Source organism: Lathyrus oleraceus, chromosome 2 (assembly GCF_024323335.1).
Source record: "Lathyrus oleraceus cultivar Zhongwan6 chromosome 2, CAAS_Psat_ZW6_1.0, whole genome shotgun sequence".
Taxonomy (NCBI): Eukaryota; Viridiplantae; Streptophyta; class Magnoliopsida; order Fabales; family Fabaceae; genus Lathyrus; species Lathyrus oleraceus.
Window position 1 is genome coordinate 163,686,933 of NC_066580.1, and position 14,229 is coordinate 163,701,161.

The following is a 14,229-nucleotide window of genomic DNA, read 5'->3' on the forward strand; positions in this document are numbered from 1 at the left end:
GTTCTTTTTAATAACTAGCACAATATTAGCAATCCATTTGACATACCTAGTGGTACGGATGAAATTGCATCTGATAAGCCTTTCGACCTCCTATATTGTCTTCGACAAAACTTTGGGTGCAAATCGCCTCGGGGTCTACTTGATAGGCTTCTTCCCAGGCTTTATTGGCAACTTCAGTTCGACTAGATCTCTGCTCAAACCAGGAATTTCATTGTAATCCCATGTGAAGCCGTCTTTGTACTCCTTCAGCAACTGGATCACTTCGATCTTGAGTTCTTGGCTGATGTTGGCACTTACATATATGGGCCTTTTGATTCCCCCTGTCCCCAAGTCGATTTCTTCTAAGGGATCCTATGCTAGCATCTTCGTGTTACTTGCCAGCGGATCCTTTTCGAAACCCAAAGGCTCGTCATCATAGATGGCGTTGAGCCTCTGGCCTTGCACTTCATCTGGAACCTTATCAAGTGGTTATGGATCGAAGTCCTTACCGGGACATCCAAGTGCATTTCTATCTTTTTGGCTTCGACATCCATGTATTTAGCTTCGGCCTCTAAGGCCACTTTTAATTTATTTTCGGCTACATAATCCGAAATCCTTTTTAATGTCTTCAGATCAGACATCATCACCAAATTCACTTCCCCGACCCGTGGGTTGGATACCTTCGGTACCTCCATAGCCGAAGTCCTCTTCTCCGACCACTTCTCTATCCCATTGAAACCCGTAGGTTAGGTGCAGATAGAGGGAGAAATATGTGTTATCTACAAGTGAAAGGTCGAAACCTGCTGGACTGCAAGGCACTATGTTGGCCAGGTTCCTGTCGAAGCTGCTCCGACCCACATGATTAACTTCATCCATAAAGTAGCTTTGGCATGCTTCTATATTTTCCACAATCCCATCGCTTCTACAGATGGTGACCCTCTAGTGCGTCGAAGAAGGGACTGCAGATATTCCATGAATCCACTCTCTACCTAGCAATAGATTATAGTTGACTTTTGATGGTATTACCATGAACATTGTCGGCCTTGTTATTGTGCCGATAGTGAGGTCATCTTGTATCACCCTCATTGTAGTTCTGACTTTCCCTTCATAGTTTGAGAGAACCATGTTGTGGGGCTTTGTGTCGGTGTCATCCTTACTGAACCTTTTTAGCGTATAATGCGGCATCAAATTCATTTCTGCTCCACCGTCAATGAGGATCTTATTTACCCTCACATTTCCTACTTTACCTCTAATAAACAGAGGTTTTAGATGGCTTTTTATCGACTCATATGGCATTTCAAAGAAGGCGTTTTGCTCCTCCACACAGTCATTGTACATGATGTAATAACACATAGGCTTATGTTTAGCCATCTCCATTTCAACCATATCTTCTGGCTCCTCCACCTCCATGACTTGGTCATATTCTCTGGGAATGACAAATACCACATTGCATGCAATGTCCAAAGAAACGTCTGAATCGAAGTCATCTATCATCATATCTTTTTTATGATCAGACTTTACCGCAAGCACCTTCTCTTGAGGAGAAAATAAATTCCTCTCGACCGGATTCCTTTCCTCTTTCTTTTCCTTTTTCAGCGGCATGTTGCTACTGGATTCAGGCTTTGACTATTCTATAACTTCTCTTTCAGTTTTCCTTTGCCGTTTTTTCCTTCTCCACTTGGATCAGGACATTGGGGTTTTCCTTTGTAATTCTCGGAACAATAGGCCACTTGTTTCGACGCTTGAAACTCTTTTCGATAGGCTATTGAGGACTCTCTTTTGAAATCGAATTTTTTCATTTTTGATGGCCTTGTCCTCTCCCTCTGGCTGGTTTCATCCAAGTATCCCTAGGGGCTTCAGTAGTAGGCCTATAGGTCGAAGGTCTGTTTGCCTGAAGAGGTAGGCCCTTTTGGTTTCCCCTCCTGAGATCCCATTTGTTGTCGGATGCTTGGCTATTTCTTGGGTCCCTCCAATTTCTCCGTTTCTTGGCCAGTCGAACCCCCTCGAGGTTCTCCGCAGCTTTCCTATCGAAAACTGAACTGCACCTTGGGCACATCATAACTTCTGACCTTTTCCTTTGGCACCTATGAAGAAATTAGACCAGGCCTTCCTCCTATTTGGGGTATTCCATTTTGTTGTATTCTTCCTGTTGGAGGCTTTCTTCATCTACCTCCATTTCAGCGGTCTTCTAGGTCAATTCGACCATGTTGATTCCCATGTTGACATCCTCAGTAATGTCTAACTCTTGCAGCTTAACTCTAAGGACCTCAGTGGCCTCATTCATGTCTATGTGTATGAAACCTTTAGTGGTATCATTTTTTGTGAAACTGACAACAGTCCCCTTATTTAGATCTTTAGTGACCGCTCTGATGAAACCCTCAACAGTTTCTGTTGGGAACATTTGATGGGGATCCTTAGTGACGCCTTTAGCAGCGTCCTATTTAAAGTCATCAGAGACTTCGACCATGTCAGCCTTCTCTCCAGAATCTTCATATATTTCCACCATGTTGACCCTGGATGGTTCAGTGTAATGGGCATTAGCTATCTGAAAAGGGTCAACATCAATCCTCATCGAAGCCTTCGATTTGTCCCCAAACTGGAGCCTTCCATCCCTTATAGCACTTTGCATAAGATCCCTGAAAATAAAATATTGTGAGGTTTTATGGCCAAAAATATTATGATACTTACAAGAACCCCTCTTTTTTCTTTGTTCTAGAGGGGGAATTTTAGCGCCATGAGGCACTATCATCTGGCCATCTTTAATAAGTAAATTAAAGATTTTGTCACATTTTGTGACGTCGAAGGTATAAATATTCTTTGGGAACCTAGCATCCTTATTTGGTTCGACTGGATTCTTCCCACTTGATGGGGTTAGGACTTTGCAGGAATAAGGCGTTCCTTGCTTTAGTTCAGCAAGGTCAATCTCACCTTCGTTGAAATTTACTTGTTCCCCAAACGTTTCAGGTTCTTCGTTACCTAATTCGACATAGGCTATTCTATCCTTCCTATTGTTTTTGTTTGTTATGGTTTTCTCAGCCTTCAAATGTTCCACCTGTCGAACTCTATCAGCCAATTGAGCCATATCTGTCAGGTATTAGGTATCCAACTTTTTCCTAATAGAATAGTCAAGGCTACCAGCGACCATTTCGACCAACTGATGGCCAGGCACTTGCGTAAAACATCTTGCCTTAAGCAGACGGAACATGTTTAGGTAATCATCTATTGACTCAGTAAACTTTTGTTTGATATTGGCCAGTTCTTTCATACTTATCTTCGACTGTCCCATATAAAATTGCTCATGGAACAATCTTTCCAAACGAGTCCAAGTATCAATGGAATTCGCTGGTAATGTGGTGAACCACGTAGGCGTTCTTCGTAAGGGAACTTGAGAAATATTTTATCCTAAGACTCTCATTGTTTGCAGTTTCCCCTGCCTCTATGAGGTATCTGGCCATATGTTCTACAGTGGACTCACTAGTATTCCTAGAAAACTTGGTGAATTTAGGGACCTTCCACCTAGCGGGTAATCATGACTGCAGATCATACTCAGATAAAGGTGACGTATAATTTGGCCTATGGAGGCCAACATCTACCCCATTTTGCACCATGATTCTTTCGACCATGGCTGCCAGATTATTATCTGCTGCCTTATTATCGCGTCGAACTTGGTGTACGAGTTCGTGAGCATTTTGGTGCCTATTAACCATTACTACCCTTGGTTCCTTTTCCCTTAGGATTTGTTGTTCAGCTCTAGGTGCTTCGACCCTAGGTGGTTCCACTCCTGTCCCCTGATCTACCAAGTTTGCTTGTGGTGCATTTCGTGGGACCTGGTTAATGGTAAGGTCATCCTCGATGGATACTCCTTGATTTTCTCTTGTCCATCCCCTCTGAGGGTGTCGAGGAGGTTGTGGGACACCAAAAAAATATGCAATGCGTGTCATTTACGATGCCATTTGTTGGTTCGAATGGGCAGTATCTTGGATTAAAGGGTTGAATATTTTACCCATTGTTTGGGCCAGCATCTGAACCATTTCATGGTTACTTTCGTCCATTTACTGCCTCAACACCGTTGCGGAATTATTTGTTATATTGGACATCTAGGTATGAAGACCCATCCCTAAAGGTTGGTTTCGACCCAAATTGTTTACACCGGACCCAGATCCCTGCAATGGCGAAGATGCACTCAACAGTGGGTCGGCATATGTCGATGTCGAATTATGCAAATTTTCCATCATCGCAGTTGGCATGCCAAAGGGTTGTTCGCGACCATTCACTGGCATCGAAAGGCCACTCACGTAAGGCCTAAAATTTTGATTTCCCCTTGGGGGGGTCCCTGGTGGACCCTGTGTTCCTAAAGGATTTGCTGGTGGGACTTGTGGCCCCACATAAGACAAAACAGGCCCACTATGGGCCCTCGACCGCACATGCGTTGAATTCTCCGTGGATGGTACCAGTTCCGCAGCAGACGCCGCAACCATACTTCCCCCTGGTGCTGACGTAGTGGGTGGTTCTCCGTTATTATCCGGAGGATTTTGATTAGGTTGTGGATTCACCATTCTCCTCGTGTACCTTCTCCTTGGTCTATCTTCGTTGGTTGTGGTTACTTTACCACTTCTCAATAACATGCAACAGAGTTATACAAAGAGATATTGAAAAATGAAGAACGGATAAAGATTTTCAAAAAAAATACTAGCATTGTCCCATTGGATGTGCCAATTTGTTTAGCGTGAAAATTGGTAAACAACCGTTGGTCTTCCAAATTAAAGAAATTTTGGTTACTCGCAGGATCAACCAGATTGATCCTATGATATGTGCTATTATTTTAAGATTGTATATAAAAGATGAACACTTCGACAATATCCTTGAGTAAGGAATGTTTGCTTAAAGCATTTTTAAGAAGATAAATGGCGGAAATGTAAGTAAAGTGTAAAACAGTGTTTGATAAATGACTGGTAATAAAGGATAATTGCTGAACAAAAAGGTGTAAATAAACATTGATTGATATAAATGTAATGGTGTTATCAAACGTACATTCTCAATTGTACTCGTTTATCAACACGCTAGATACTTTGAGTAAATATGATTGATTGTACAATAATTTGGACACACTTAATCCTAACACTGAGACTCCTATATATACTAAATTGAGATAATTGTCACCAACAGATCTTCTCCTAGGCACGGACACGTTACACTCGGCATGTCTGCGATTCAGGACAATATTCCACGCGTCCTTTCTATCAAAAGTGGATAAGAATGAAATATGGTTACTCTTCTTTCATTCAAATTCAAATATACATCGAACAACTCTTCCGTCGAAGTGATATTCTAAACTTGAGATTATTCCTAAGTTTCACATTCGTCTTCCCTTACAGAAGGCAGACTTCGACACTTCCTCACATCATGAATGCTTTGTATCGAAATCATAGATAACTCCAAAGAACATTCTCTTTCCTTAGTTTATCACCTCCAACTTTATGTCGAATTTCCCACCTAACAATGACCCATTCCCCGTAAAAAATAACTTTGATTCCAAAACTTCCAAAATAAACCCGTGCATTGGTATTCCAACCTAATCTTTATGGCATAGATCTTTGCATGAGTCTCTCTGTTGAGAAGGATAACTAAAAATAATTAATTAGTGAAATACTTTACGCCATCAAGATACACTTCATACACTTCGAAGTAACGTTAAAAGAATATTTTTTTAATTAATTCTTAAGTTTTATATTCCTCAGAAGATAGTTCTTTATAAAAACTCGTAACTTTTTATTTTTCTTTTTTTTAAGAGGAAAGTTTTTTTTACTTTGAGAAGCTTTTATAATTTTCTTGTATTTCTTTTCGAGAGTTAAAAGCTTTGTAAAAGCACAAATTCTTTTACTTTAAAATAAGCATTGTCTAAGAAAGACAAATCCTACAAATAAACAAATATGTCTAGCTAGTTTTAAATTTAAGAAGTTATGTTGTTCATAAAATACTCACAAGTTTGTACCATTATTGAAAAATTCTTGGGGAGAAAAAGAAACCAGCTAGATCCAGAAGTAAAGTTTAGTGGTGTGTAATAATTATTTTCTCTATTTATTTCTTTACGTTTTCTTTATTCTTTAACACGTAATTTTTATCACTCTTAATATCTTTCATCTTATCCTATTAAAAGAAATAATTAGTAAAATAAAACTAGAAGAAGTCTTCTTCTTTTAAAAAATATTTAAAAATTTAAATGATACTTTGTTTTTAAGCTAAAAATGATATATTTGATTTCACTACAAGGGACAAATTTCAAAATTTACAAAATATTTGTGAAAATATTTACAATTATATATTTTGCAGTTCATATTAAGAGTTAAGCTCTTGTTTTTTTAAGTTAATATATATTAAGGTGAAAATAAAAGAAATACAAAATATTAGAGAACATAAACCAAAACCGAGGAATATATATATATATATATATATATATATATATATATATATATATATATAATATATATATATATATATATATATATATATAACAAAAATCATTTAAATTAAATTTTAAAAAATACACACACAAGCGCAAAAAATAAAATAAATTAAAAAGTCTTGTGTGTGTCTTAATTTTTTTAAAGATAGATTCACAAACCAACCGCCAACATAGAGTAATTTACGAATCAACAGCCTATGAAATAAAAACCAACTTGCAAAACTTCTCTTTTGAGACAAATAATCCAACATCAAATAGATGGAATAATGTGGTTATGAAATCAATATGACATTAATCACGATGACTGATACTGATATTAAATCAGGTATCGATTTAGAGAAGGCAAACCTTAAATCTTAAAACTTGTAAATTTCAACAGATTTTGAAAACAAATCAGAGAATTAAAAGTTCAGGATACCAACCACTCACCAAAACACAATGACCGTGACTAAATCATTGTTCTTTTAGAGACACTCTAGAGAAACTAAAAGAGCTTCCCAACTGTCAGAACTACCACCAATCTACCACCAAAAAACCAAAATCCGGTGAAAACTCAACTGGAAAAGTTCAACTAACGAATCATAAATAACAACATAATCGGAATCCGACGCAATTCAATTGTCAATCTACCTACTGCGAGCGTTAACCGACCAGACCAACCGTCGCCGAAACTAAATTGTCAGAACGGATCGGAGTTACTAAAAACCACCGAAATAGAGGAGATAACCACCAGAATAGAAGAACCACCTGAAACGACTACCATAAAACAGATCTAACCAACCACTAGAACAAAAGAACCGCCTGAAACAGCCACTGGAATAGAGGAACCACCTGAAACAGTTACAAAGAGACCATCGTCGCAACACCGACAATTTTCCAACCCAGCTAGAAGCTATATAAAAAATTAGAGATTTAAATTTGAGGAAGAGGAGAGGAGCGGGTGATTTAGAGAAAGGTTAGAGAAAAAAGGTTTAGAGATAGGAGGAATGAACTCATGTTAGTTAGTATAGGATCAAACAATCAATGCTCATCCCATTTAAGTTTCTTATGTAAAAATATGTAAATAAATGTAGTGGTTTCCCCCTCTCTCCATGTTTACCTTTAGTTTTTTCAAGGAAAATCATAATTTTAGGTCTACAACCTCAACTATGTTTGTTCCATTCTATTTTTTTGCTGACTTTAAAAAAAATCATGGGATAGTGTTAGCTGAGATTTTGACGCCAAGTTTGGATTAAGTATGATGGGCAAAAGAAATATTTTTAAGATGTTTTGACTTCGACAGGAAGTATTTTGGGAGATCTTAGTCGAAAAGGTCCTTTGTATAAGAGGGAAATGGTGGTTTTAGGACTTAAAAGTATTTCTGAGTTTAGACTGCAACTTCGACGGAAGCAATACTGAGGTTGCGTTCAACGAAAGGTTTTAAATTTTGAATAAGGATGATAATTGTCTTTTGTCCTTATCCATTTATCTAAAATGTCGCATGTAAAGTTATGGCGAAGTAAGTGCACGCAAGCGAAACGTATCATTTTCTGGAGAAAAGACCGTTGATAGTGGTTATTTTCGACTTAGTATAAATAGGGGTCTTAGTGTATAGGGTTTTCTTGTGTTCAATCATTGTACAAATACTCACAAATCACTCTAAGTATCTAAGTGTATTTGAGAAACGAGTTCGTTGAGAATGTACTTATGAATCACCATATTTTCATTTCAATTGAACTCATTTGTAGTTTATCAATTATTTTTTCTTATTGCAATTTACTTTGAAATCTTTTATTGCAACTCCTTTACAAATTCTACATTTACTTTTAAACTTTAAACAACATTCTCAAATCATGGGCATTGTCGAAGTGTTCATAGACTTTCAAATATAATTTAACAAGATCACATGTCATAGGATTCACTGGTTGATCCTGTAAAATAAACCATTTTTGGAGACCAGAGTTTGTTTACTAATTTTCACGGTAAACAAATTGGCACGCCCAGTGGGACGGTGTTATTGCTAAAACATTTTTCTTTTTGAATTTTTTTGTATAAGTTCTTCATTTTACTATCTCTCTAACTTCGTTGCGTGAGACTAAGAAGTTGTAAAATATCCACAAACAACGAGGAAAGACTAAGGAGAGGATACATAAGGAGGATGGTGAGTCAAAATCCACCAAATAATCAAAATCCACCAAATAATAATGGAAAACCACCCCCTTCATCTTTGACAGGGGGAACTACGATTGCAGCGTTTGCATATGAACTTGTACCATCCACGGCAAGTACGACGCATATGTAGTCGATTCCCAAAGTGAACCCATTTTGTCTTAGGTAGGGACGCAGGGTCCACCAGTGATCCTCCCTCTAATAGAGATTAACTTATTCAGGCCTTATATGCCTCGATTCTCTATGCTTTTAAATGATCGCGAACAACCTTATAGCATGCCAACTTCGATGATGGCAAGTTTGCACAATACAACATCAACGTTTATAGAACCAATGGTGAACGCGACTTCGCCACTACAAGGATTCAGTTCATGCATTAATAACATGGTTAGAATGAGTCAACCCTTAAGGGTGGGATTTCCTATCCAAACGTCCAATCTTACCAACAATTCTACAGCAGTAATAAGGCAACAGATGGACGAAAGCAACCATGAAATGGTTTAAATGTTGGCTAATTAAATGGGCACAATATTAAACCCTTTGATCCAAATCACTACCCAAACGAACCATTAAATGGCAACGCAGATGACGCGCATTGTTGATTTCTTTGGTATCCCACAACCTCCTCGACATCCCCAGAGGGAGCGGATGATAGAAAATCAAGGGATAGACCTTGAAGAAGACCCTGCCATTAACCAAGTCCAGCAAAACCAAAGAAACATACCCCAAGAGAACATGGTAAATCAGGGAGTAGGAGTCGAACCCCCAGGTCTTGAGCCATAAATCCCAAGTGAGAGATAACCAAGGGTAATAATGGTGAATAGGAACCAAGATGTTGACGAAGTCATACATCAGATTTGATATGATGATATGGCGGTAGATAATAACTTGGCAGTCATGGTCAAAAGAATCATGGTGCGAAATGGGGTGAATGTTGGACTTCATAGGCCAAATTACACATCATCATTGTCTAAATATATTCTGCCTTCAGAATTACCCCCTAGGTGGAAAGTCCCCAAGTTTACTAAGTTTTCTAGGGACACTAATGAGTCCACTATCGAACATGTGGTGAGGTAACTAATTGAAACTGGGGGGGGGGGATTTCTAATAATGAGAACCTAAGGATAAAATACTTCCCAACTTCCCTTACGAAGAATACCTTTACGTAGTTCACCAAGTTGGCAGCGAATTCAATCCATGATTGGACTCGATATGAAATATTGTTCCATGAACAAGTCTACATGGGACAGTCGAAGATCAATTTGAAGGAATTGGCCAGTGTTAAACGGAAATTCTATGAGCCAATAGATGATTATTTGAATAGATTCTATTTGCATAAGGCCATATGTTTTACACAAGTGCCTGAGCATGAATTGGTTGAAATGGCCGCTGGTGGCCTTGATTATTCCATTAGGAAGAAACTGGATACCCAATGTCTAAGGGACATGGCCCAGTTGGCTGACAGAGTTTGACAGGTAGAACGCCTAAAGGCTGAAAAAGCTAAGGCAAATAAGAATAACAGGAGGGAAAGGGTAGCTTATGTTGAATTAGATGAAAATGATCCAGAGACTTATAATGGTCCTTTAAATTTCGACAAGGACCACCTTGTTCCTGCAAAGTCCTAGCACCTTTGAATGGGAAAAACCTAGTCGAACCAGAAAAGAGAGATAGGTTCTCTAAGAAAACATACACCTTCGATGTCACCAACTGTGATGAGATTTTTTATTTATTGGTTAAAGATGGTCAAATGATAGTACCTCCTGGTGCTAAAATACCTCCTCTAGAACAAAGAAAAAACATGAGTTTTTGTAAATATCATAGTTTTTTAGGCCATAAAACTTCGCAATGTTTTCTTTTTAGGGATCTTATGCAAAAGGTTATCAGAGACAGAAGGCTCAAGTTCGGAGACAAGTCGAAGTCTCAAATGAGGATCGATTAAGATCCTCTCTATAGTGGTAAAAATTTTGAGATTAAGTTATCAATTAACTTAACTCACAAACTAAGAGTCGCCATCACGCTTTTATTTTTTCCAAAGGAAAAGGGAAAGAGTATTTAATAAATTTTTCAGAATTTTAAAATGCATAAAAGTATTTTTAAACCAATTAAAACAAAGGAGAAAATAGAAAATTAATGAAAAATAGAAAATCAGTGAAATAAAATGTGGAAAAATAAAAATCAGATGAAGAAAAATAAAAGAGAATTTTAGAAATTATTTTGGGATTTTTTGGATAAAAATGAAATTACTATGAATTTTAAAAGAAAAATAATTAAAATCAGAAAAACACGGAGCGTTGGATCACGCTTCATTAATTGATGTGGCAGATCCAACACTCCATATGTTAGAGAACACGATGGAACGTGTTGCAAGCTAAAGAGGGAATCCAGTTTAAATCCAACCAATCAGAACATTTTGTTCCTCCAACGTGTCTGATCAAACTCAGACAACCTGAGAACTACTTGTCAAAATGGTGACCAGAAATTGTGGTAACTTGTTTGAGTTCAAATGATGCTCAGAACTACTTGTCAAAATGGTGACCAAAAATTGATGAAGCTCGATCTGGTTAGAGCACTTCAGAAGGCCTCAGAGCTTGAGAATTGTTGCAAAAGTTTCAGAGGATGTCGAAGGCGCTAATGGAATCAAGAAAATGGATTGAAACAAGTTGAAACTGAAAACATAGTAGTTGAATTTTTTGGAAAAAATTCAAGTTGCAGCAGGGATTTCTTGGCTCTTCAAAGCTTGGAAATGAATTTAATAGCTTCCTCTATTTATAGGGATTGTGATTGGATCCAAATACGTGTGAAATGATGCAGAATTCGTGCAAAATGAATTTGATCCGAATGTGAGAAAAATGTGATTTGAAACTCATCAAAACTCAGCCAAATGATGCATTTTAAGGGTCAATTAACTTCTGGAGAATTTTTTAGGTCCAAAACACATGCTAATTTGGCTTGGAATTGAGATTAGTGAAGTTCAAAACTCGGGCAATGGCAATTTCTTCAGTTACAGGTCACCATGTTCGACCCCATGGGGCACCCTACTCAGGAGGCTTTTTGATCTCATTCTTTTTGCAATAGGTTAACATCATGGTAAAGATTACAATGTGCCAAGAAAGGTTGCATTTGGATGCTTGAGCACAAAGTTATGTCATGTTGAAGTTGGCATGAAAAACGGATCATGTAACTTAGAAAAACTTGAGTGCTTCATGGTTGAAAATGACCTGTAATGTTTCAATGAATTCCATGGCCTTCCAAGAATATTCTGACCTTGATCCTTGAATAAAACCTGTAAATGGAATCACAAATGACATTGTGCAAAAAGAATCAGCCTCATATGTTGAAAATTGGAGAAGTTATGAATCTTGAAAGTTGGAAAAAGTCACTTGAAAATAGGTCAAATTTCACTGAGTCCACATATGACCTATAATGTCTCCAAACTTTTGATGATCCTCCAAGCATAATTGGATCTTATCATGTAAAGAGACATTGTAGAGGATGTTGATAATAGTCATATGAAAAAAGAAGCATTAAAAATGTTGAGAATTATAGGACTTGTGATCCTTGGAACCTTAACTTCAAAATGTTGACTTTTTGGTCAAACCACTTGGAGTAAGCTTGTGTACTTGGACTTTCCTTGCATTTTAAAGCACATGGGTGACCATATGAACTCCACATAAGATATACTTGATTTATTTTTTATTAAATTTCTCAAAGCTTGAAGTTGCTTGTTAAAGAAGGCATGGAAATAAACACATGAACCTTTGACTTTCTTTGAGAAGTAAGCCACAAAACTTTGAGATGCTTTTGATTGAAAAGCCCTTACCTTGCATAATAAACTTAAGGGAAACAAGACATATTTTTGGTATTTTTATTAGTGGTTAGATAAGCAATTAATCATATAAACACAAAGGTAAAGCAACAACAAAGAGGTGCTTGGTGATCACTGCAAGAAGCAAACCCAAAGATGGATAAGGGGGAAGGACCAAGATGTGACCTTGTTTGTATTGAAAGGATGTAAATGACATGTAGGATCTTAGGGTTGAAAATTAGGCTATGACACTCTCCAGGTGATAGCCGCCAACTTGACTGACCATCTTTTGTTCATATAGTGGAAGTGTCTAAGGGATGTGCCAAGAAAGCTGTAATGGTCAAAGCTACTGAAGGCTTCAACCAAGGAGTCACTGAAGGCTTCGACAAGGGAACCACTTAAGGTTTCATTCAAGGAGTCACTAAAGGCTTCAACAAGGGAATCATTGAGGGTTCCAGTCAAATGATCATAACAAATGAAACTATTGAAGGTTTCATACAGATTAACAACATAACTGAGGCAACTAAAGGCCTTAGAGTTAAGTTACATGATTTAGACATCACTGAGGGTTCTTGCTTAGTGGTTAACATAGTCAAAGCGACCCAAGAGACTGTAATGGAGGTTGACAAATAAAGCCTCGGGAAAGAGGAGTATGTCAAAGTGGCTTATCCCAAGCAAGATGAAAGCTTGGTTCAATTCCTCCACCGGTGCCAGAGAAAGAAATCTGAGGTGATGTTGGGCCCAAGGTGCAACTCAGTCTTCGATAGAAAGGCGAAAAAAAACATCAAGGGGGGTTGACTAGCCAAAAACAGGAGAAACTAGAGAGACACTAACAACCTCTCTGCCTTCAACAAGAGCAATGAGGACCAGGGCCCCATGGTAACAAACTAGACACCTTCAAGCCTACGATTGATGCCCTTAAGGGTAAGTGGGTGAAGCCTATCGAAAGAAGGGAGCGAGGCCATAAGAAGTGGAAAAACTTTGAAGTAGAGAGAGGTTCCTCACTGGCATACCGTAAGGAATTCCAAGGCTCAAAATAGTTAGTGTATCACTCTGAAAACTACAAAGGAAAAAAAACCCTATGTCAAGGTCTTAATGGAAGAGACAGCAAAGAAGAAGAAAGGTTGAGCGAGAGGCTAGAGAAAAGGAAAATTCTGAATCAAGTAGTAATGTAGCCCTTAAGCAGGACAGGAACGAAGAGAAGAAGCATGTCGAAAGGAAGCTCTTTTCCTCTCAAAAGGAGGAATCTGGAGAGAAGTCTGACCAAGCAGCAGCAGAAGATGATATGCTGACGGATGATTTTAACACAGATTTAGAGCCATCATTGGATATCACTTGTAACGTGGTGTTGGTGTTGCCTAGGGAATACGACCAAGTTATGGAGATAGAGGAACCTGAGGATGCAACTGATTTGGAACCCAACATAGACCAATTTGCTATTACGTAATGAACAATGGATGCGTGGAAGAGAAAAACGTCTTTTTTGAAAGGCTAGGCAAAGGAGTGAAAAGCCACTTAAAACCTCTATTTATTTGGGGGAAATTGGAAAACGTTGGAGTGAATAAAATCTTAGTGGATGGTGGAGCAGTTGTGAATTTGATGTCACATTACATGTTGAAAAGAATAGGAAAGATGATACTGACACTAAACCCCATAATATGGTTCTATCGAACTATGAGGGAAAGGTTCGTACTACAATGGGGGTAATCCAAGTGGACCTCACAGTTGGCACCATCACAAGGTCAACTATGTTTATGGTCATAGCGTCGAAAGCCAACTACAATATGCTTTTGGGTCGAGAGTGGATCCATGGTATTGGCGCAATCCCTGTTCA

At 38.1% G+C, this 14,229-nt stretch overlaps 1 protein-coding gene across 1 annotated transcript; it reads right to left on the minus strand.

Moving 5' to 3' along the window:
- Positions 1-2,416: 2,416 nt before the first annotated feature.
- Positions 2,417-3,061, minus strand: LOC127122419 (uncharacterized). Its single transcript, XM_051052759.1, has one exon. It carries the CDS (start codon positions 3,059-3,061, stop codon positions 2,417-2,419), a length of 645 nt encoding a protein of 214 aa, XP_050908716.1.
- Positions 3,062-14,229: the final 11,168 nt, after the last annotated feature.